This window comes from Macrosteles quadrilineatus, unplaced genomic scaffold, assembly GCF_028750875.1.
Source record: "Macrosteles quadrilineatus isolate MER2022 unplaced genomic scaffold, UCM_ALF_1.0 Scaffold_9__3_contigs__length_116548681, whole genome shotgun sequence".
In the NCBI taxonomy this organism is placed as follows: Eukaryota; Metazoa; Arthropoda; class Insecta; order Hemiptera; family Cicadellidae; genus Macrosteles; species Macrosteles quadrilineatus.
Genome location: NW_026542602.1, coordinates 19,986,762 through 20,011,942, shown reverse-complemented (window position 1 = coordinate 20,011,942; position 25,181 = coordinate 19,986,762). Strand labels below are relative to the sequence as shown.

The 25,181-nt window shown below is 33.2% G+C and overlaps 1 protein-coding gene across 2 annotated transcripts in view; it reads right to left on the bottom strand.

Annotated features, from left to right (window-relative positions):
• LOC129003872 (synaptic vesicle glycoprotein 2B) overlaps positions 1-25,181 on the bottom strand; it is a 61,502-nt gene that overhangs the window by 26,588 nt on the left and 9,733 nt on the right. The window contains exon 1 of one of the 2 annotated variants that reach the window (XM_054432198.1): positions 13,437-13,514. The exons of the other annotated variant lie outside the window; for it this stretch is intronic. Coding sequence (XP_054288173.1) covers positions 13,437-13,464 — 28 coding nt within the window. The 5' untranslated portion in view covers positions 13,465-13,514. Of the gene's footprint in view, positions 1-13,436; positions 13,515-25,181 lie in introns of those variants that run through there. 2 annotated transcript variants of the gene reach the window in all.

Here is a 25,181-nt window from a genome sequence, read left to right as displayed (position 1 = left end):
CCTCTAGCTACAGTGATCAATATATGTCTTAGAGAGGGATCTTTTCCAAGTTTTCTAAAAATAAGCCGAACAGTCCCCGTATTTAAGAAAGGTGACCAGGAAGAACTATCTAATTATAGGCCTATCTCCCTGATACCAATGTACGCTAAGATTATGAAATGCATAGTCAAGGACCAACTGGTTGAGTTTTTTGAAGGCTCGAATCTTTTCACCAATGATCAACATGGGTTTCGAAAGGGCAGATCAACAACCACTGCGTTGCTAAATCTAACATCAAAAATAAATTATGCTTTTGACAACAAATACCTGACAAACCTTACCCTATGTGACCTCAGCAAGGCGTTCGACTGTATCTCACACGACGTCCTGCTGAGGAAAATGGAAAGATACGGGATAAAGAACGTTGCACTAAAAACTTTTCATGACTATTTGAGAGACAGAAAGCAAGTGGTATCTAAAAGGGGAGCTCTCTCCAGTGACCTGAATGTCAGCTTAGGGGTCCCCTAGGGTTCTATCCTGGGGCCTGTTCTCTTCCTGATTTTTATCAACGACCTGGGGACTGACGGGAGAACCCTGTTCTTTGCTGATGACACCACCCTCATCACGAGCAATAGTCAATTGGACCAACTAAAACTCGAAACAGCTGAAATCATGGACGAGGCAAAAGCCTGGTTTTCAACGAACAAACTTAAAATAAACAACGACAAAACCCAAGAACTCATATGCAGTTTAAAACCCCAAACTCTGCAACAACAACCTGTCAAACTACTAGGTTTTTGGCTGGATATCAGGTTGACATGGGACAAACATATAAATGAGTTGGAAAGCAGACTTTCCAGAACTGTTTTCCTCTTAAGAAAATTAAAAAAATCTGGTCACAGATGCATACTTAAAGCTGGCCTCTTCCACAGCTTGATGAGCTATGGTGTCATTGTCTGGGGACACGCTTCAGAGACTAAGAACATTCTGATAGTTCAAAAGGCTGCCATAAGAGCCATAACGTCCAGCGAAAGACACGAACATTGTAGGCCACTTTTTCGAGCCCTAGGAGTAATGACTATCTACAGCCAATTCATTTATAACTGTCTGGTGCAGACCAAGGAAAATATAGATAACCTCAGCTGCAGAAACCAGCTACATCGTTATAATACGAGAAAAGGAGAAGATTTAAACGTTCCTTTCAGCAGGCTTAGTAAACAAAAAGACTGTTATCCGGTCCTTGGCATCAGACTTTATAACCACCTGCACCAGGACATAAAGTCACTCCCTCTTAAGAGCTATAAAAAGACAGTAGAGGAGCTACTCAAGGCGCGGCCCCTGTACTCCATGAAGGAATATTTCACAGAGGAAAATGGTGAATGGACCTCGTAATCTACAGCCATGTTAACCGCATAAATATATAAAGTATCATAACTTAAATGTTTTAAAATGTTTTTTCTTTGACGAAATCTATCCAGTCTACTACTGGTCATCGATGGATACATGGTATAAAGTTATAAAGGTATAAAGGTATAAAGAAGAACGTGTTGATTTCGGCAACTGAGTAAATCAGTTTAGGCTACCCACAGCGCGGTCTAGGCATTTTGCAGGCCAGTGTGTGAATAAAATGCTCACTCCACGACGTTGGTATTTCACACTGTCCACATCGCGAAGTGGGTAGAAATTCCGGATGTCCGAACTCGGGGTTTGAGTGTATATGTATTTATTTTGTATATATCAAGTACTCATGTACTCCTTAGTGTCTAAAAATGTGTCATATATACCTATTGTTCACAATGTTTACAGTATAATCAATGCTAGCAAATTTCAAGCTAGAGTTAAAATTAAACAGTTTTACAAGACTATGCTGTAACAAAGGTCTTAACTAACCACCTAAGATTTAATTCAAGACATAAAATTTCCCTTTTTTGTTACTCTGATAATTATGATACATGTGTTTGCAACGAAAGTTTTTTTTCGACAAATATATTATAATATTAACGATAGAAAATCAAGTTAACAGTTCCATTAGTATCTTTTGTGCAACTTAGACGTGACCTATTTATAGTGTCTCAGTTATACTGATATTTATTTTACATCAAGGTAACCTACTAACCTTCCTTTCCCTTAGCAACACTGTAAAATGCATTTGTTTCTTAAGATGTTTTGTTTCATTATACTTCAATACACTGTTTACAATTATAACAAATACACTCGCCATGTAATGTAATGTACTAAGTTAATTTGGAGAAGGCATCGAAGTCAGGAAGCATATTATAAAATATATTCACTGATCTTAACGGCTTTACAAATCATCAAAGTTTACTAGCATCAGCGCATTACCTACCAACTGTCTCTTTTCTTTGATATGTGTAGAATTTGTAGTAGAATCATCCAAAGTATTACAATGTAATACTGTAATACTATAATACCGCATATGTAACATTACCGTAATAATAAAATAGCACTGTTCTTAGATAAATTAATTTTGAAATATCAGGTAACATTGTTGGTTATTTATGCTATACTATATATAATCTGCCTAATTACCACTAGTTTTTGCTACTAAAACATACAACTATCTATAGTAAAACTTTGCATCTACTAAAATCTTTACTATCTATTAATTGCAGTTTTGAAAATTAAACGACTTTAAGCCCTGTAAACTTGCTAACAACGACATTTTAAATCATAAAAAAATCGGTTTCTCATTGTCAACGAACCTTTATAAATAATACTTACAAGATAAATCATAGGGGTTGAACAATGCCGAACGAAAACAACAATGGAATACTGAGTTAGTACTTGGAAAAAACGTACCGACTTTCTTCACGTCTACATCAACAATGGCGCTTTTTCTTGCGTCGGTGATGTTTACTTTGCGAATGTAATCAAGTACCATTTATAATTCTCTGGGAAGGTGTACTGTAAATATTTCAACTTTTTCTGAGGTGAATTGTTCCAACAAAATTGCTTTGCAGGTAAAGTATGCAAATTGCACATAGGGGTTTTTTATTGTAATAAGATATTTCAAAGCTAACACCTAATTAAATATAAAACCAATTTTAAAATGTTTATAGGACTTGGAATTATCAAAGATAAAATCTCAAAATAACTAAGGATCTGTGTGCCATATAAGTATCGTATTGTACTAAAAACATTTTATGGAGGTTATGGAGGTTTTACTGAGTTCAGATCGATACATATCAACTTTATGAAATAATTCATCATTGCAATTTGCCAAAACTGTTTTATAGTTTAAACAATGGTTAGCGGTATATTTTACTAATCGAACAAAAAAACTCATTGAAATTATAACTCAATTGTGATTAACGCTAATATCTGTAGGCATTTCTCAATGAATAACGTGTAGACTTTATGGCCGTAGAACGATTGGCACACATTTTTGGCCGATTTGGAATAGCACGTCTGGCACAATCATTAGAGAGGATTAAGAAGGGTCAACCTGTAAGGTTCGGAAAGGCACAATTGGCACAACAGACCGGTAAGAAAGTAGCAGGCAGGTAGCCAGAATGCGGGAAAATGTAAATTTTTTGTCCCCACAATTTCCCTGCTGTAGGGCTTATTAGAGTAAGCAAGGTGTAAGTTTGCGGGACAAATCTGCAGCTACGGTCACTGCACTTGCTGGATCCAAATAAAACTACACTAACCTAACCTAACCTAACCTAACCTAATCTAACTTAACCTAACCTTACCCAACTTAACCTAACCTAACCTAACCTAACTTAACCATTGAAAATGCGCGATATTACTGGCAAATGACTGTCGTAGCAGAGATGACGGGGAATTTTAAACTTCCCGTTTTCCCTCGTTCGATGGCGTCTACCTGGTCGAACGGTTGTGCCAATCGTGCCTTTTCCAAGCAGGCGAGTTGTCCCTACTTATTCCGCTCAAATGATTGTGCCAATACTGCCATGGGCAGAAGATCCAAATATGTGTGCCAATCGTCCCGTTCCCGACTTTATAAATTCACTCGTGTCAATCGGGTGCTCAAAATAAATGTTTGATTGTCTTGAATTGAGAAAAATAGTATATCCATTTCCAGGATTGCTTTATTTAGAATTGTATTTGATCCTAAAAATGTGGTAGTAATTGAAAAATTTCTCAGTAAACAGTCATGGATTTTACAAACGTACATTATTGTTATCATCCATTGTATCCCATAACATTAAGTACCACGTCTGTGTAAAACTTTGTTTGTTCCAGATACTGTTTTATACTGCATTGTGTATAAAATGAAATTGTTTAAATCATAATAAGAGTAATATTCAGTTATTTGGAATGGTATCTGAAATAGCCGTTGAACACTACTCTTGTTTTATTAATGCATTGTGTTGACATATCGCTAACAATCCATGGAGCTTAGTCAGCATTAATAGTTACACAACTACTTTGAATCGATAAAAATGGCTTATTTTTGAAGAAATGATGTAATAAATATTTGTATACTATGTGTCCGTTTAATGTGTGTTGGGATGAAAATGTAAATTATGTTTTAACTAGCAACAGAAACAGAGCCCGTTGTGGTTAAATACAACGGGCTCTAGTAAAATGATGGTTGTGAAATCCATGCACCACTTTACTCACTAATATTAATGGTACAAATTAAGCAGATAACAGTGGCGGTTCCAAGGGGGGGGCTACAGGGGCTAAAGCCCCTCCCTTGGACCCTGGAAAAATAAATTTAAACGTACATTTCGTCCTTAAAATACGTAATCTCATAAAACAGACATCAATGTAATTTTCATTAAACTTAAAAACGATGGCAGGAGTAGTATTAAGTCCCACATAGATAAACTTTGTGGACACTAGCACAACGAATAAAATAATATTACGCTTTGGAAAGTTCTACGCATCATCAAATTTTACAGCAGTCAGCTGCAGGTCAGCTGTTGACATGCTAGGGCAAAGGCAAGCGCCGAGCGTACGAGCGAGGACGGGGAAACAGCTGATTTCCTGATGTTCCATAGTTAGCTGTCAAATTGTCTGCTAGCCACTAACTTTACACAGGCATCAATCAGCAATCAGCGGTAGCACCAGTAGCCTATTACCATTGACTATATAAACACTAATGTTAAAGTTTATATATTCAATGCTATTACTGAATTCGATACTATACATATTGTGACAGATCTATAAAATGGAGAAAAACGTAAAGTTAAAAAACGTGTCTACTTGCTTGCATGACATTTAACAGGTAAAATGGGAGGTTTTAGGACAATTGGGAACAGTTCTAGCCGTTAGAAATGGCTTTATAAAGTCACCAAGCGGCTTTTAGGAGATGGCTTCGTAGTCTACAGTAGGCCTATGTTTTGAAATTCATGAATGCAAGTTCGTCATAGTTTGAGTTTAAAATGTCTACTTGCTCATGACAAAGACAAATAACAGGCGAAATGAGAGGTTTTTGGACAGTTGGACAGAGATATAGACATTAATAATGGCTTTAGAAAGTCAGTAAACATCTTTTTTAGGAGGATATTGCCGTAGCCTACAATATGTTTGAGATTTATGAATGCAATCGTCATAGTTAGTTTTGAAAATGTCTACTTATTTAATATTCATGACAAATAAATGGGGAAATGTGAGGTTTTGTACACAGTTCTAGACACGTTAAAACAGGCTGTAGAAGGTCACCTAACGGCTTTTAGGAGGATATGGCCGTAGTCTACAGTGTGTTTTGAAATTCATGAATGCAATCGTCATAGTTTAATTTTTTAAATGTCTATTTGCTCATGACAAACAACAGGTGAAATGGGAGTTTATGGACCATTGGGCACGGTTTTAGGTGTTAAAAATGGCCTTAGAAAGTCACCAAACGGCTTTGAAAATTCCAAATTTCAAAAACCCCGGACCCCCCTACTTTATTGGGGGGTGCTCCCCCTAAGCCCCCCTTGACGAGGTCCTGGAACCGCCACTTTCAGATAACATTAAAATGGCACACTTAACATAAGAAAAACACTTTAAACACAAATGCAAATTGTTAACAACAACATTTAATCAAAGAAAGATATATTAAAAAAATAACAATAAGCTGTAAAATTACGTTTCGTACGATTATATTATGCATACTTGTAAACCACTTATTGCCATCCATAAAAATTATTGGTTTTTCTTTTCCGATTCGGGTTAGCTCTTCTACCCGACCGATTTTCATAATTTTGGCCATAAACTAAAGGTATGGGCGCACCACAGATTTGCCATCAAGCATCGGCATTCTTATGCGTATATTTCGTGGTATATTTTTTCGAGTTATGCACAAACTGCCTCTCTGTACAATTCTTATGGGAGTTAATTTTTTTTCGAGTTCGTTTATATTGTTATATTTGTTTATGTCTCTTCTACCCGACCGATTTTCATTATTTTGATCTTAAAATAAAGCTATGCAAACACATATTTCTCATCAACCATCATCATTAATTTATCTAATGTATTACTCGACAAAGAAATTTAAATTAGATATTTTAGATTTTTTACTTCAATTAAAGATGTATTCCAGCAGGTCTAATTACATTACTCTATATGTTTTGGTATAAAAACCTTAAGTGAAATACCAGCTTTTATTTGAGTTATTGATTATTAAGATCGGACACTGCTGAATCACGAATCAACACTAATTATAATCGTTTAAATACTTATCTGCAATTATATGTTACTCTATTATTATTTTGGCTATTTTATATGTCTTGGTCTTAAAATACTTCTAGAAATCAAGGTTTCAATATGAGATGTTGATAGTTTTAATCAGTTAAGTTCAAGATACTGTATCATTCAATCATAAAACATAAATTTGATTATATCTTGGATATGGAATTTAGTTTTATATATATTTACTCAATTTTACGTAATCCTTAGTTTTGACCGAAGAACCTTCAGTTGTTTCCATTTAAATTATTGATTATTAAGATCGGTCGTTCCTAAAGCTCACTGCTAAAACACGAACAACCCAAATTAGTTAAACAAATTGAATTATTTATCATCGATTTATAGTCAAACCTCTTATGCTTGCAACCTCAACAGCAATTGTTGACTTTGGTGGGTTATACCATGGTTATACCTTGTAAATCTTAAACTAATGAAACTTTCATAATTATTAGCTATTCTACATGAATTAGGCTTTCCAATAACCAATTAATTAATAAAATCGGTTCAGTAGAACTTTTAATTGTACAAAGGTTAACAATAACGTCTTTAATTCGGGATTTTCTCATCAATATACATTTGGAGGTTGCTTATCGTTTTTGCAAATATCATTGAAATGGTGAGGAAATCGACGAAAGTGGAAGGTGATATTCTGATAGAGAATAAAATTTACTACAAATATAATTTAATGTATTTCTTGAAAATACTCAATATAAGCAGCCCAAAGTTGGCTAAAAATATAAATTTGAAAATATAAACTTGAGAAAAAAGGTGTTTTAAATGTAATATTGTTTGTTTTGTTTCACCTCAAGTATGTAATTAAATCGAATTTTCATAATTACGAACGGTCTAGTAGAAGTCTAGATTTAGTTGTATAAAGTTTAACAAAAATATCCCTAACTCAGTATTTCCTCATTACTATAAATTCGGAGGTTGCTTAGCTTTTTTGCAAATAACTTTTAAATGGTGAGGAAATCGACAAAAGTGGAACGTGATATTCTGAAGGAGAATAAAATCTTCTACAAATTGATACCATGCACTTCTTGTAAATACTAAAAAAGGCAGCCAAAAGTCACACCCAATTAAATTGTGTGAAAAACGCCGTCTTCAATGTATTTCTTATGGAGAGATTTTTTTAATTATTTATTCACCATAAATCATAATAAAACAAACTATCATACCTATTTGCATATCTGCACGACTTAAGCTTTCCAAAGACCCATTAAATAATGAAATTGGTCCAGTAGAACTCTAGATTTAGCTGTACAAAGATTTTTAAAACTGAATAATACATAAGTAGATAAAATAATATATTTTGGGTAGAACATAATTTACACAAGGAGTAATTCGACTATTGAATGGTTAATACAAATTTCATAACTAAGGCTACAATAGACTAAAGATCATGTCAATTATATAGATGGCATGTCGGATTAGTACGATAGAAACAGAAAAATTACCCAATTTCCTTCACACTTCCTATAAGTATATTAATTAAGATCTCATAGCAACTTTACATTACAACAAAAGCAATATTAGTTGCGAAGCGTTTTGATACACTTGCGCATCCCGCTCTCCACTGTAAATAGTACAATATTTTATAGTCATTATTTTACAAGCTTCAGTATTACACAATGAACATGTAAATGAAGGTACTTCCAGTAAATATTACAAGTAAAATATACTAACATTATAGCCCAAACCAACTAAAAATGTAAATAATACTTGAAGTACAAACTTTCATGTAGCCTATACTCAATGATAGGATCGTTAGGTAGACTTATTTATTTACTGTTTATACCATCCTTCACTTTCCTTTCCTTCTGTCAGTTCAGAACGAAGAGAGCTGGGACCATTTAACTTTTCTAATACTCTAAAACTTTCCAGGATAACGACTTTCTTTTTATTAAATTTTATTGTATTAAATAAATATGCAATGGTATTCCATAATTCGTTGAAGAAATCTGCAAGAGTGATATTGCAATTGCACAGCGTCGCGTTCAACAGAGTGTGAAATTGAACATCGCTTCAAAGTGTACAATAAGGTGTGACGAGGCATGCAGCTACGACAGAGGTATAAATGGAAATCTTCCGAATTAAAGGGTCATTGCTTTAGGGCTATTCATCGTCATTGGGAATTATAAATACCGATGTTCTGAAATATAAGTTATTGGCGATAGTACTTATTGTTATCGATATAATCTCTCAACTCAATAAGTTAAGAATTCTCACAGAGAATTTTGTGATAATACTCACACTTCCATCTCTCTTTATATTGGAATCTGCATTGCTCGTTGAAGAATCCTAATATTTTTGTAACTAACAGCATGGTCCACAATTACAATACAAGAAGAGCAACAAATCCTCATGTACCACAAGTAAATTCCACCCTTGCAAGCAAGAGCCCTTACTTCAATAGTATAAAGATTTACAATAAATTGCCTCAGTACATCACGCAAGAGCCTTCTATCAACAAATTCAAGAACCTGCTAAAAACATTTTTAAGTCATGCGGCCTACTACAGTGTTGATGAAATATATGTCTAGGCCATGTGCATCCCTGAAGAGGAAATGAATCAATTTTATATAAATTAAAAGCAAGAAAAGTATAAAAACCTGACGACCACGTCGCTGATGCGATACCAGTGGGAATTCTCCAAGTATCCAAGTATTCAAGTAAGTATCCAAGTATTCAAGTAAGTATCCAAGTACAGTGTTTTGTAAACCTAATTTAGTGCGAAGTTGAAGGAAGGCTATATTTCACAAAGTATAAACTTTTAAAAGAAGCTATTCTTTTAGACTTTGATTCGTAAACGATCGCTCTTGCTTCCAAATAAATATCACCTCACATTTATTTAGAAAATGCAATATATAATGTCGATAAGTTGAGTAATTGTGTCTGCTACTTTGCTTTTGATAAACGTTTAAAATGTATCATTCAAATGTTTCTATATCACTGGTATCAGTCTGAACCCCTTTTTTAATATAACGTTCAAATTGTTAAATTGCTTATAATCTAATATAACAAACCTTTATTGTGGTCAAGCGATACAGTAGAACATTGATAACAAGACTCTCATGGGGATTGTAAAATAAGACTTGTTATCAAGGTTGACTTCTTATCGAGGTATGTAATAACATGTGATTAAGGGTAAAATAATTTTAAGGGGATTTGAAAATGACACTTGTTATCAAGGGCAGCTTGTTATCGAGGGGCTTCTTATCAAGGTTCCACTGTAGTCATATTATGTAGTAATACCTCTCATTTACTCATGCTTCGACGTAAAATAAACGCCTTTGTGGTACGTAACTTCCTCCTTTAACTAACGTCACATGAGCGTTGTTTGATGTTTATTTACTTTTTTCGCTGTCACTGTTGCGTGGGTCTTTATAAAGAACGTGGTTAATATTTTGTGTACTGCAAAAAATTCCCCGGTGCCTGTATTGTATATGAAATGGTTTCATCAACCTATTCATTAAAGCCTATAGGCCTAATAAATGACCTCTTTATTATAAGTAAATCAAAAGGAAAATCTTTCAGATATCAAGCTCAAGGGGTATTGAAGTTTTCAATAATCATGGTATTCTTTTACCAAAAGGTTGATCTTTTTTAATTTGCTGGCGATTTATAGAATTAACACAACCGATTGATAATTGTTTAATGTTTTTTCTGGTTTTCATGAGTATACAAAAGTTATACTTATATATTCAGGACACGCTATTGTTATTGTCTAAAAAACATTTTGTTCTTCAATGAAGATACACAATTGATGATGGAAAAAAATAAAAGGGATTTACAATCAGGGTTTACAGTGTGAGGAGTTTAATTAACTTGAAGTTGCTTAGAGCTGTAGGCTAATACAATGTTCTCAATTTAGGCTCAGGGGTTTGTTACATACATGTTCTCAGGTTGGGGTGATCGGGTGGAGGTGGAATTTAATCTTGTGATTTGGTTATTTAACATTCATCAATTGTCCTGGAGAATAAAATATCTAGGCCTAATAAATAACAATAAATTGTAATCAATATTCAATAGCAAGTTATGGCTGAAACTTGAGATCAAGTTGACTGTTCAATGTTCTCGTTGATGTAGTAGTTGATCTTTGGATAGGCTATCTTCACATAAGGATAAAAAGTTGAAATTAGGTTTTGATATAATAGATTATTTTAAATTCTTCTTCTAGTGAAATTGATGTTCTGGGATTGGCTTCAAATAGTTTCTTCATGTTAAAATTTAGTATGAAGGTTCAAAAGGTTATGACCTAAAATGTTCTAATGGCTTCGAGGTAAAGGTTTTACAGGAGTAATCACACCCAATTTAGATGTCTTCTTCAATGGTCAAAATACTCTTTAAGGGTATAAAAGGGACATTATATGACCGTGATGTGAATCTTCTTTTATTAAATTTTAATCACTTTGTCTAAATATAATTGTATAGGAAAAACTTTGATGTAACAAAAAAGTTCCACTTTATAGTATGTTGACAGCCCTCTTGGAAGTGGGGAAGGTTTAGGGCATTGTTACACTGAAATCACATGTCAATGCTGACTATATCACTGTAGACTTGTAGGTCACTGTTCACACACCTACTATAACAACTTACATCTCCTAAAGAGCCAATTTTGAATTTGGAGAAGTTATTTAAGTAAGTTATATTCAATTTGAAGACATTTTGTTACAAAAGGCTATAAGCTATTACGTATTTACATAATTAGGCTATTTGAAAATGTTCTATATTACATTATATTGAATTAGTTGTCTATTGATCTACTTGGATAATGTATTAGACATCGATTGGAAAAGGGAGATGAATTATTATATTGATATACAGATTAAAAGATATCAGTATATGAACAAATATCAGTACAAATATGCTGAATTAGTACAGTTTCTTGATTTGTTAACTGCGTTAAAGTATTGACACTTTTTGTTAAACAGCTGTTAAACCTACTGAAGTGTTGAATAATATAGCTTGCACCATAAAATAACTACTTTTTCAAGCGCAGTTTCCTAAAACAAGAGGTCAAACAATGAGTTTTAATATTAAACAAAGGGTGAAGAGCTGTGTGTGGGATATCGCTTTTATTAACGTTTCAGAATTGGTTGGACGAATTCAGATTGCCTACCAACGTGTTGAACGACCTAGTTGTCCATCAGTAACTACCGTAAGTGGACAAAATATTTTATTGAACTGTATTGTTACAAAAAAAGATTCCTGCGACAACGTTGCCGCAAGCAACATCCCTGAACAACACTTAACCTTTATATTTAACATTAGAATTAATTCATCGATCTTTAGTTTAATAATAGTACACTTCAGAAGGTTAATTTAGTCTTTTTATGGTTTAAGCAATACTCTTAAATTAAAAAGCTTTTCAACAATAGGTGTCAAATGTTATTGCTGTAAACAAAACAAATCATGTAATAAATAAAGTATAATCTTTATAGGAAGCAAATTAGTAACATTTTGAATGTGCTACTATTTAGTTTGAACAATCTTTGGCGATATATTGTGTAAATTGTGTAAAATATCAAATCTCTTGTTAAATAAATGAGCAAACATAATATATTACATATATTGTTGTATATTTATTGTTAATATATTGCAAACATGAAAGATTTTGTAATATATTATCGTCCAAATGAAACAATATCACATTTCTCCGCATTTACAAACAGTACCTTTAAATGAACCTAGCTTTGAGTTTTGTTTACATCACATCAAAAGGTAAAATATTACATAGCTTCAATCAAAATAGGTGTGAATTTGTTAACACTTGAAAGTGGAGGAAATACGTCAATGATAACAGTGGTAAACCATATTGTTTACAACATTGAAATTCTCTTACTTTTTAATCGCTACGAATCTAACTTGTTAAATGCAAGGACGGTTTCATAAGACGGTAATGTAATATTACGTTACTAGTCCGGAAAATAAATGTTTACCGGATGAGTATGGTTAGTCGAGTTCGGTATTGACTTACGAGTACGTAAACCACATTTTAGACGAGTGACGTACGATATTTATTGTCATTCTAAACTAACATGATAGTAAAACATCCGTACAAATCCGTTATACACCCACTAAATAATGGACTAATCACTACTCATGACTTCTAAGAGAGGTTATGTTTAATTTATAATCTCTTATTCTCATTGCAGCTTAGTGTGATGCAACGATTCATTGTACCAATCACTCATTGTATAATCAGCTGGTCTCTGGTAAAAAATGCATAACAGTAAAGTAGTAAGTAATGAAATGCATTTTGATATTTAGTTTGGTGTTAAGCAGGTGGCAAACAGCTGTTTTCTGGACTAGGTACTTGTGGGGAAAGTCCGTTAAAACAGTGTAGTGTGGAGGAAAATATTTTATACAAAACAACTTGTTAAGCATTAGTTAAGGTTTTAGTATACTTCGATGCGAATAAATGTTAAATTTTCCATTGAAAAAAAAGAACATTGTTGAATACACAACCCACAGAGTGCACTAGGGTCTAATGTAGAATTATATATTATGGATTATTTTTGTCACCAAGAAAGATTATGTGACGTAAAATTTGGTATAGCTTACAATTGATCTTACCAGTTGGATTTGGTAAAAAGTTGGAGTATTTAACTGAAGATAGTTATTTAACCGAAGTAAGTTAGTAATCTACATCAGCACACCCGCTCGGCTCGCCCAATCTGACTTCCAATTCGATTCGAAATTTGATTGGCTCAAAAACATGGGAAATAAACAATGTCTATGTATTTTCAAGATATCTTCAAGGTAAAAAAGATAAAGGATTAGAGGCTTACTGGAAGAGGTCTTTTTCCTTCCCCACATCCATCTCTTCAGCCTTCTCAGGAAGGACGTCCTCTCCCGAATCTTGCGATACGAGGCCATCATCCTGCCCCCCATCTTGCCACCGACACTTCACTACTTCTACTGACTTTATCTCTCTTATCACAGTTCAGATTTATTGTCCCTATAAACGATAGCATCTGCCAGCGACTGGGTGAAAACAACGTTACCTTACCAGAGCGCTCGGTGTTTTTGTTTGTACTCTGTTGGGTGAATTTTGGACAAGAGTTCGATGGGAAACTCTTGATTGTAATCGGGGATTGGGAAAGTTTAATAGTGCATGTGGGGGTTTTTAAGAACCTTTACCGCTTTACTTGTGTCAGCAAATAGGTAGTTTTGCTTATTAGTCGGCCAAACGAGAAATTATGGTAAAATGTTTTTAGCGTAGTTTTCTAAATATTTCTCTTGTTAAGTATACCATGAATATGTACTCGATCGATTTTTGTTTGTTGAAATCGAAAAATAACCGATTTGATTACCTTTTTTATTTCCTAGATATGGCAACTAACTGGAAACTAATAAATTGAGTAATAAAATTGACTAACAAATTGATCTTAAATGAATTAACTTTTCAGGATTATCTCAAAACAGTAAGAAAGTCTTTTAGTAATAAAGACTATACAACCCTTGAGAAAATTATAGCAACAGTTTCTGATTTGAATTGTTAGAAATCTGCTCATAGTGCTAAAGAAACTTGAACAAAAAAATCATACTGTGAATATTAAATGCATAATAGGGCACTTTTTTACGAGTATTTCTTACAAATATCGGCTGTGCTAGCCTATTTATTAAGCTGCAAAGATTAAACCATCATTAAAGAATGCATATACATAAGCTGTTAAATTTTACAATTAGTTACGTAAAACTTGCTATTTTTGTCCCAACCAATTATGTTACTTCAGAAACATTATACTGTGCAGACCTTCAAGAGGTAATCCATATTCATAAGAGATTTTTCGTCGCAAAGTTCATTAAAATGTCAAATGCACAACGTGGGTGCCACAACCAGAAGTGGGGACCTGTCTGTTTACTTAACATGGTAATAGACTTTACTGGTAATACATTTTACGACAAAAGTTCATTGCAACAGTAAAGAGGCTGATGGCGTGAGCGAAAATAAAGTGAAGGGTAGACAAATATGACAATTATTTATTGAAAATTCAATTAACTGACTGAAAATATGGACCTATAACTTGATTAGGAGCAAACTGTTCCTAACTGTGGTTTACACACACCTAACTGTGGTAACACACTGTTAGTTTAGCGTTAAGGGTTAACTATTAACGCTGTCATCAACGAATAACCTAGCTTGAAAATGAGAAAACAAATATAAAATAACATAAGCAATAAAAAAACTTAAAACATTCATTTTTGAAAGTTAGTGTTACGTATCAAATAGCTTATAACATTCATTGTCACTAACTTTTTACTGAATAAAACTTCTCATCATTGATTCGTATTAAATATTGGTATTGTAGCGCTTAACACATTTAAGAGTCACAATAAAAATCAAGACAAATGTAATTTGTTGTCAATAAAGTAGTCTATTTTTAACAAGGTAGGTTATATTTATTTTGTATTAGTATTGGTATTACTAGTGAGTTTTCTAAGAAATTATTAAAAACATTAAGCAAAAAACTAGCATTAAATCACAATAATTAGAATTTAGAAAACATTCAAAGGTTACAGTATGAACAATACTTAGTTTTCTATTTTACCTATCTAAAAATTCGCGAAACTCACAATGAAAGTTAGGTTATGAATGAAACAGTGAGAGAGAGCAAACAATTGATGCTGAGACTTCATTAACACTTGTTGACGGTTGCTTGTAAACCCTGAGCTATGTTAACGGTCTCTGTAGTGGGATTGTGTTGAAACTTAGTTCACTCTTAGTCCACACAAGATTCAAACGTGCTATCGGTATATTGTGAAAACTATGTTAGGAACAGTAATCAAAGTTCTTCATTTTATAAAGTTGTTTTAGTTCCATTAATTCTACACAATTCTATTACTCTCCAAATATCATTCATTAAACATAACTGTTTTTTTTTTGTCATATGTCACAAGGCCTTTATTCAAAATGTTACAAAATGTACGTGGTAAAACTACTTCAAACCACGTGAATAATAAAATGAAAATCTGTTGATCTAGGTAAAAAAAGTGTTTGGTTAGACCTACGGCAGCCGATTTGATTAAATTTGTTGGACAGCGAATGAACGAAATTGATTTAAAGTGTACCAAAACAAAACGCTAACCACGAAAGGTGAATACATTTGTCATTGGATACATTGTACAGTACATACCCCCACCACAGCAAACCTGCAGACTAAGCAAATTTCCATTTGCCTGATTGGATTTAGAATAAAACGTCTCCTTAAAAATATCACATTTGTCCCCTATTTAAAAGAATCAATTTAACAAATGCTTTAGTTTGCTGCAACAGGGAAAGTAAGAAATTATTTGTTTTTGTCAAATGTTAATAGTTTAGTAAGAAATTAATGTATTTGCCAATGTTCATAAAGAAGCAAACTACAAAAGTTAACTTACTCCATAAAATACATGCGAATTTTAAATTCAAAATTTATTGGAATTTTCTCCGTAACCATTATGCGCATAGTAATGCTGTAAAGTACTAAATTATTTGTGTTTTTAAGCTCTGCGAAATGGTTTGGAAAGAAATTAATAAATTTGATGTTTTTTTGTCAAAAATGGGAAAAACCAATTTATAACCCATAAAATCCCCAAATAAACCCCCGTTCCCATTTTCCGATCATGCTGTTTCGCGAACTCGTTCTAATAAATGTATGTTCACGCGTTTATACCAAATTTTCTCAAAATCGGATCACTTTTGCTCGAGTTATCGCACTAACGGACACACACATAAATTTGAACGGATGGTGTTTCTGACCTCTAGGGACCTCAAAACGAAAAAGTAAGTTGGTCCCGAGTCCAGGTTTTACCAAGAGTACTACGGTAATAGCTTATTCCCTATATGGGAAATTCGCAAACAGTGTGAACTACTTAACTGTGTCACCACGGGAATCTCATAAACTATTATAGCCTATTTAGAAAAAAAAAAAAAACATTAAAGAGAACTTTAACTTGTTATAACATTAAACGAGTTTACATTCCACTTATTCAAAATTCCTCGTGATATACCTCGTACTTAAAAAAACTTAAAACTACTTAAATGCTTTAAAACTACTTAAACGGGTGTTCCGTAAGAAGTTATAAAGTTTGCTACAATTTTAAGGGACGTTTTTGAAACGGTGGAATCCATATTTTATGACATTCTATGATTGTTTTGAAGAATGTGTATGCAGTGTTAACAGTTATTTTACTCTTAGCACTTCCTCTCCAAACTTATTGACTTATTAGTGGCTCTCCGTGATAAGAATGGTGCACAGGTAAGTCGTTCACTCTGTATATTAAACGCATTCAAAAGAAATATTACCTATTAATACGGCATAAACACCCGCTTGACATTGAAATGTTTCCCCAGATGTTTTTTGCAGTCTGATTGAAGTAAGATCTAGTCATTCTTCTTTCAAATTGAACTTAATCGAAAGCGTACTACTCATTTTATTCTCGTGGGTTATGTTATCGTTAATTAATTTTATTGTTAATTTTAAGGATATTGAAACAGGTAATGATAGAACAAATATAATGAACAGTACTACATACATTTCACGTACACGATTTGTAAGCTATATTAAACTAGCTGTTACCCACGGGCTCCACCCCATTTTACTACATTAGTATTAATAAAACAATTGATTGGTTAAGTTAAGATGAAATAAACAAAGCAGAATACAAACAAATAATAACAGCTGAGGTATTTTTAACATTAGGTAAATGGAAAGTTCCCTTTGGAAAGCAATTACGACCTTATAGGGCAACTTATGAAAAAATGGATAATTTTGCGCAAGGTTTCTCGTCATGACGAACATTTTAATTATATGGTTTATGGGGGTGTGACTTGTAGTTTTCTCAAAAGTTCATGGGTACTTTTGGCTTTATATAGATTACCTCTCTAAAGAAACGCATAAACATAAAATCGGTTATTTCTTGACTAATCTTTTTCTATCAAATTGTAAGGTGAACTTGATTACGAACACCATTGTTACAAAAGCTCTGAAATGAAAATTCATCCAGAGTCAAAAAAAATATATTTGTACGGGAATGAGAAGAAATATTTGTCAACACTCATATTGTGTTTCTGATCAACAGGTAGCACAGTCAAGTCATTAACAGTTCTCACATCTCAAATCAACGTTCAATAAACTATCTACTACACAGCAGTCATTAACTGAGACAACAGTGTTGTAGTTGGAATCACAGTAGCAACAGCAATTAGAAGTTCAGGTCTAACATGAAACTGTTTACAGGACAGGCTCAATCTGTTGAAGCAGGTGGTACGAACAAACGGACGTGAGTACACATTTCAATACAATAGCTGGTTCACATGGGCTTGTTATTAAATGCCTGGAACAAGCATTGTCAAGGGCATGGTCAGGAGAGCAAGGCGCTATAGAGTTTGTACGAATGAAGATTATGCTGAATGTGTCGCTGAGTTGATAAACTGATGTTTATAAAATACATGCTGCAGGAATCACTATCACATGTTTATTTTATATCATGACTGGAGATAATTTTATGGTCCAAGCTATACGCTACATTTTTCTTTTTTCTTTGATCAATGCCAACCGAGCCAATGATTTGATATCAATGCACTAAATGTTATTTTGGGCCCAGAATTCCTTCTGCGTGTTCAACCGATTTTAAACGATAATATTTGTTGTAAAGCTAATCAAGTGGAATTTTGTACTTAAATCTTATTAAATTAATTAAATCATTATTAGCCTATCGTCACTTAAAAGCCGGCAACAGGACTGGGAATATCACAAAAAAAAAAAAAAAAACAGGCTAATTACAAAAAGTGAAAAAATTATGGTATATAGAATAATTTTAAGATCGGATTGAGCAAGTGCATGTATTAGCTAAATGCGTCCTATTTACTCAATATCAATGCGGTATTAGCTAAATGCGTCCTTAAGTAAGTGTATTTGCTGAATAACAATGCAATATGAGGACAGAATGGAGTTTGATGATCTTTGAGACTATTTTACTGACTACCATTAGCCATCTATTTAGGGATGACCATTTTTTCCCCATTGATTAAGGAAACCTGTACGTAGTTTAGAACCATTGATACAACACTGACTTTTTGCAGGATCAAACACGCAACGATTGTCTATTCATTCTCCCAGTTTATATGGTTGACCTTGTAGTTTTGCTCATATTTTTATGATTGGTCATCATAATACGAAAAGAAATTTCGCATACTATAAGTCGCCCAGTCGAATGCTTACGTGCTGAAATTTTACTGTAAAGAACAGATGTATTATCTACCCATAATTTGATGTTTTATTCGTAAACCAGCGCATCATCATCGCAGCCTCCAAAGTAATCAAGCTGGTTATGGCTTCTATCCAAATCACCTGATGAGGCAAGCATTGTGTTCAGAATACCAATCGACTTGGCTTCCGAAGGCTCGTTGTCTTCGCAATAAAAATTGCATGCAAAATAGATTTGTAAATTTATAAAGGGCTTTTCCCTAATAGGCCTCATAAATGAGTCGGTATATGCGGCCTAATAATAATTATTTATTAATTAATTAACTAAACAACCCAATTAAGTATAAAAAAGGGAAAAAAATTATTAACAATAGTATTATTATTTTTATGAGCTGCTTTCACTCCTAGCGATGAAAACTACTATTATGAAACGTATTTGTTTTCCAACGGTATTAACTGAGCAGCTGTCATAAACGTATTAACGTAAACGTAACGTATAAACGTATAAACGTATAAAAAAAAAAAAAAAAATAGGCCTAAATAAAAAAAAAAATAAATAAAATACGGTTATTTGTGTAACTAGTGGGCAAAGGCAGTTTGCACTCGCGTTACACATTATATTTTCCCTACAACACTGTCAAACACTGTAAAACACGTTTTAGGTTAGGTAAATCCAAATATTGAAAGAAATGAGAAATTTTGCACCAGCTGATCGTAGTCGTAATATCTTTTTTTGTTTCCAACTTATTTTCAAGTGCTATAATCAGTGCAAGGAAGCCCACTTTGTCGGTTGACTGTAGGTAAATATATAGTCACTGAGTTTGTTTTAATGAAAATAGGATTTCAACTAGTGTTTACGAGCTTGAATTTGATTTCAACATTAAACTTGAAACATCCGTGTAAACCCCACTTCGAGGCTACATTTTTGAATTGTCATTCGATTGGGCATTACGATGAACTTACCGGTACTACTAAATACACGTGCAACCACTCGACTGCAATCATTAAACTAATGTTGACCTATCGATGCTGTAAGTATTATTGTTTTGTATTAGAACTTAATTTAGTGAATTCCTTGCCAGTTGATTGTATTGTTTATTTAAAACCGCATTTAAGAAGTGAATATATTTTAAATCATCAATCCAGCTTCATCTTTAAATATTACCTTAATTAAAATAAATAAATAATTTATTCTCTGATATTGGCATGTTTAATTAATAATTAATTAATTAATTAAATAATTATCCAAGAGACATAATAAATGCCTAATCTTTCTGCTACGGAGGATAATATTTCTTTAATTTCACCGTTCTATTATAACTCAATCGTGATAGTATGTTTATGAAACATATTGAGGTATCTAAGAACAAATTTCTTTTTTTTAACTCGATACGAGTACTTCATCGTTTATGTTATGAAAATGTTAAAGGCGTAATATTTCCTAAAACCCAGTGGATACTGAATGATTGCGCTTGGCAAGCAGCACAAGGAAGTATGTGTGTATATAATTTATTGAAGAAACTCAAGATCCACTCAGTAAATACACAAAAGGTCAGGGAAATCAAACAAAGAGACAAAAGATAAGCCAAAGTTGTCTTTGGAACGCTGCCTGACGAGGAAGTATAATATCTGTTGCTACATACAACCACTACTTAAGTAGACTAAAGGACAGGATTCACATTAGACTTTAGGTTTCTTTCAGAGTACTTTTTATCAGATTCCGATTCTGAAATGGAAAGTGTGCTCGATACGACGAATAACTGAACAAACCCACGTTTAATATTATTTGCTTGGACGATTACTCTTTGGTAGTATTAAAGGCATTTAAGGCATTCTGCTGACATTTTCCGTCCTAAAAATTAAATCTTGGATCCTTAACATATCGGGATCATGAATCTGGATAAAAAGCCGATCTTAGTCAGTAGCAAAAATACACGGATCATCACACTTCCTTATTCACTCATACTTCACTCATATTCGGGTTCGAAACACACCTATGTGGTGGTCCACAACTGAATCGGTAATAATTTGTCAATACCAATGACTATATTACGAGATAAAAGCTTACATTACACACGTACGAAGAATATAAATATGATGTTGTAAAACATAGACAATAGAACATAGTTAGCATGAGCAAAGCATAAATTAGCTGAAGTATAACGTTAGCTATGGTAACAATTTAAAACTAAAAAGTGAAATCGAAACAGCAACTGAAAGTTAACTGTGGTATGAGTTATGCATTTATGTTGTTATGTATACGCTACATTTGGTACGGGTTCTTAAATTTTCATCCGTATTTATTTTTGGATGGATAATGTAAATGGGACTATAGACTATAATAGAGCTCTTCCCAAATTAAAGTTTGCCCCACTGGGTCAAAAAGCCTGTGACATTTACACATTACGTGTTAATTATGTTATTCCAATATTTGAAACCCCTATGTAAGAAGTAATACCAACAAAGAGTAAACAAAAATGTGTATATCTATTATATGTTAATTTTATCAGTATAATGTACTTGTTTCATAAACGTGCCAGGCAAATAGAGAACATATGACACTGAATTTTAGAGTTCAGTTACGCATCAAAAGTCATGTTAACTGCAGGAAAAACGTATTCTGTTTCTCGTGTTTAACCTCAAACATATAAATTTCACCGGAAACATTGTTTTTGAGCAAATATTTGGTGTACACTCAAAACAACTAATTTGGAGAAACCACAGAGTTTCCGGTTGACAAATATACGACTTTCATGGCTTCGGCTCACATGAGAGTACTTACAAGTTCTCAACAAAGACATTTGATTCGGATTAATATCGCCTCGCAAAAGAGAGACTGATATCGATGTGGGTTGTAAAATTGTTTTCTTCATAAATATTTTGCAAACCAATCTTAATATAATAGATAACACTTGTATAAATCACTAAAACTATGGAATAACCAACAAAAGTAGACCTCCCATCCCATTGTAAATTTTGATGCTCGATTTTCGTGTCTAGTTCACATCCGGAGACACTTATCACTAGTGTCGATGAAATGTCGTTTCTGCGATTTTAGGGCTAATCTAATGGTTTGTGCTTTACTGTTTGGTTTTATAAATAGGACACGAGTTATTGTTTATGATTAGATCGTTTTATTTGGTTTGAATGGGTTTTAAATTACTGAAACAACCAGAAACAAATTTTAAACAAAACACGAATCTACGGTGCACCGGGCGGAACGAACAATATAATGGTCTTCATCTGGTCCAAAAGCATGAGTAATCTACTGAGGGAGTATGATGTTTTGTCTATGCTAAAACCACGAATACTTATAAAGAACCAGTATGAATCATAAACATAAAAAATAACGTTTTGGCAACTATACAATAAATGTAACTAACATGAGATTGCTTTAGAATCGTTAAAGAATTAGGAAACAATACATTAAGCAAAACCGAAATCATTATTAAGTATTTTTTTGTATCACTTAAAGGTTATCAAATCATTACGAGTTATTTGTTCTAGGTGAAACTTAAATATGCTAACTTAAGCATTTTCAGTCTGTTAAACCCATTCGTTTCCAAGAGTTTTTATGTCTCAATACAAAAATATAAGGAAAATGAGCACTCGAACTTTCATCTGGCGATTACATTTATTATACGATTTAAAGTAAGCCGCTTGGATCTCCCAGTACTAAACCATAATTATTCGAGGTATACTACAGTTTATACTGGTATATGTGATAGTAAGTTTTTTGCAGTTTTGCTAACCTATGATTCCCTTGTGGAATATAAATACATTAGTTCTAGTTTGTCTTTAAGAATTACATTTATGCGAATTTGTATTACCTAAAGGATTTTCTTTAAGTGGCCAATCGTAAAAAAACAATTTGTTAATTGATAGACTTGAGACATCATTATGCTGGTAATGCATGATTTAAATAATGAATGCCCAATGAGTAGGATAATCATAATGAATTGCCAATGAAGTATACAAGCTTATTCCTGAGATATTATCATCAATAGAGTTCAATGTACAATAGCATCATCTGTAGTGGCGTAAATTCTTTCTTCGGTAACACTGGTATCATTTGAACCTTAAATACATAAATCATTAAATTTTAAATTAGATAACGTAAGTTTGTTTATCACTACATGTGGATGTAGGTATCGTGGATGAATGTCGATACTTTCAGGTATAGTTATTCAGTTATAGGTATATTATTCAGGACAGTTACTCTAAATGGGTGTACTATAATTGGGGCGTCATATAGCCGGATAGAACGAGTTGAAATCAACTGTTATAGTTATGGTGTTATTATATGAAAAAAAAGATTACCAAATAATTTATTTATTTACCTTTTGAGTACCGAAGCACATTTAAAACCATTGAACATGTAGATGTATTCTACTCCCAGATGTCATTTGTCTTTGAGCTATCAATCAATGATTTTATCTAACCTAAGGTCTTAAATAGCAACAGAACCTTGGTTTGGACCGTTCCCTTGTAAAAGAAAACATAAAAAACACTGGTATGGCTTAAACAACAATAATAGAACGTCCCAAAATGAACATGTGTAATTTGATAGAAGATATGCTAAAATCACCGCCTATAGGGTAAACTTTGCTTTCCTTTAGAGTGAGATGAACTTGGATCAGTTGATGTTTTCAGCTCTGTCAGACGCTTGTCAGCGGCGGCACCGTCAGACAGCGGCTTGTCATCTTGTCAGCTTGTCAGCTTACAGCTCTTCAATTGGATGAATGGTTGTGTCAATCTTGCATGAGCACTTCGTTCCCTTCTTGTGTTCATCATATCTGGGGCGTCAATTACTAAACAGTCGCAACGCGAAATAAACCGCAAAAACACACATAAAATGTGCAACCGATAAGTGGGTAGCACAATAAACACGTTCACAACGTCTTCCACTGTAAACAAGCTGCAGATGTTATGTTTTACCCTCAGTATTACTTGAATCGGTGGAAAGTGATGCTGTTGAACGCTGACTGAAATTGAAAACGTATGTGGGTTTCAGGAAATGATTGGTGTAAGTGTACGAGAAATTGGTTTGGAAACACTTCAGCAGATTTACGGGTTCCATACATTTTCTACTAATCGTTCTTGATCTAGTATTAGATCACAACAAGATTTATATGAAAATCTGATCAATGTGGAACCCTTCAAGAAACTACATGGCAAAATCTTATGCAAACTCTATCACTTTTATCTGCAGAAAAACTATTGAATCGCGTGGGAGTTCACTTTTGTTTCAATACATAAAATATTAATAAAGCTTATAAGTAAAAACTCAACGCAAATATTAAAAAATAACAACAGGTTAAACCACGCCATGCTGGCTTGTGAATAATGTCCTAAAAACGACCCCTTGTTCAAAACACTACATTTCCATCGACGGATCAAATATGGTAAAAAATGGTTAAAATAATCTAAGATAATTGAAACATTTAGTTTCAGGAATGTATTCTGTTAATAACATTTTCAGTAAACACTTTTGCACACCAAATGTAACTCGTTTAAATCGCATATACTATGAGGTATTCCACAACCATTTGAACGGCACCAATTCTTTTAAATATTTAAATAAATCATCATAGTTTTAACAGTTATGAGTGGTTCATTCCAACCGTTCCTTTATTATTTTCCAATATGCAATAATTATAGATACTGTTTCATTGTTGTTTACTATTAACGCATGTTATGTAAGTACATACATAGCCTCGCAAAAATTTAAATTTTGTAAATTATAAATAATGGATTGATCAAACGAACGAAGCATGTGAAGAGTAAATAGATGGTTTTGATGTTAAACAAATATAATTGCTTAACGAACTGATATCTTGAAACCAAGAAGAAGATAAATGTTATTGACTGATCAAAGAACAAAAAACTCTCTGAGGCTTTCATTTCCTTTGCTCGTCGCTTAGGCCTTCAGAGAAAATTAAATTTCCCTTCGTTAGTAATTTTCAATGTAGAGGTTAGGTAAAAGATCCCTTATTTCAATATTTTCATGCCAACCTTTTGTACAATTTGTATAGCACTTATACGTTGAACTATTAAATAGAACGTTTAATTAATAATACGCCATCTTTAATTTTGAATGCATTTGCTTTACATTTATGATAAAATTTATCTCTGCTGTAATTGAACAGTTAGTGCATTGTTGATTCACATGTAAAACCCACGTTCAATGGCATTATAATTCTGACGTTCAAATCACCACTTTCCTGTTGTTTTAAGTACATCCGTTGCAGCCCGAAATAACTTAATAATGTCATCAAGCGAAATGACAACAAATTATCCCTCAGGCTTTTAGCACGCTTTTAGTCACAGGTAAAACTATGT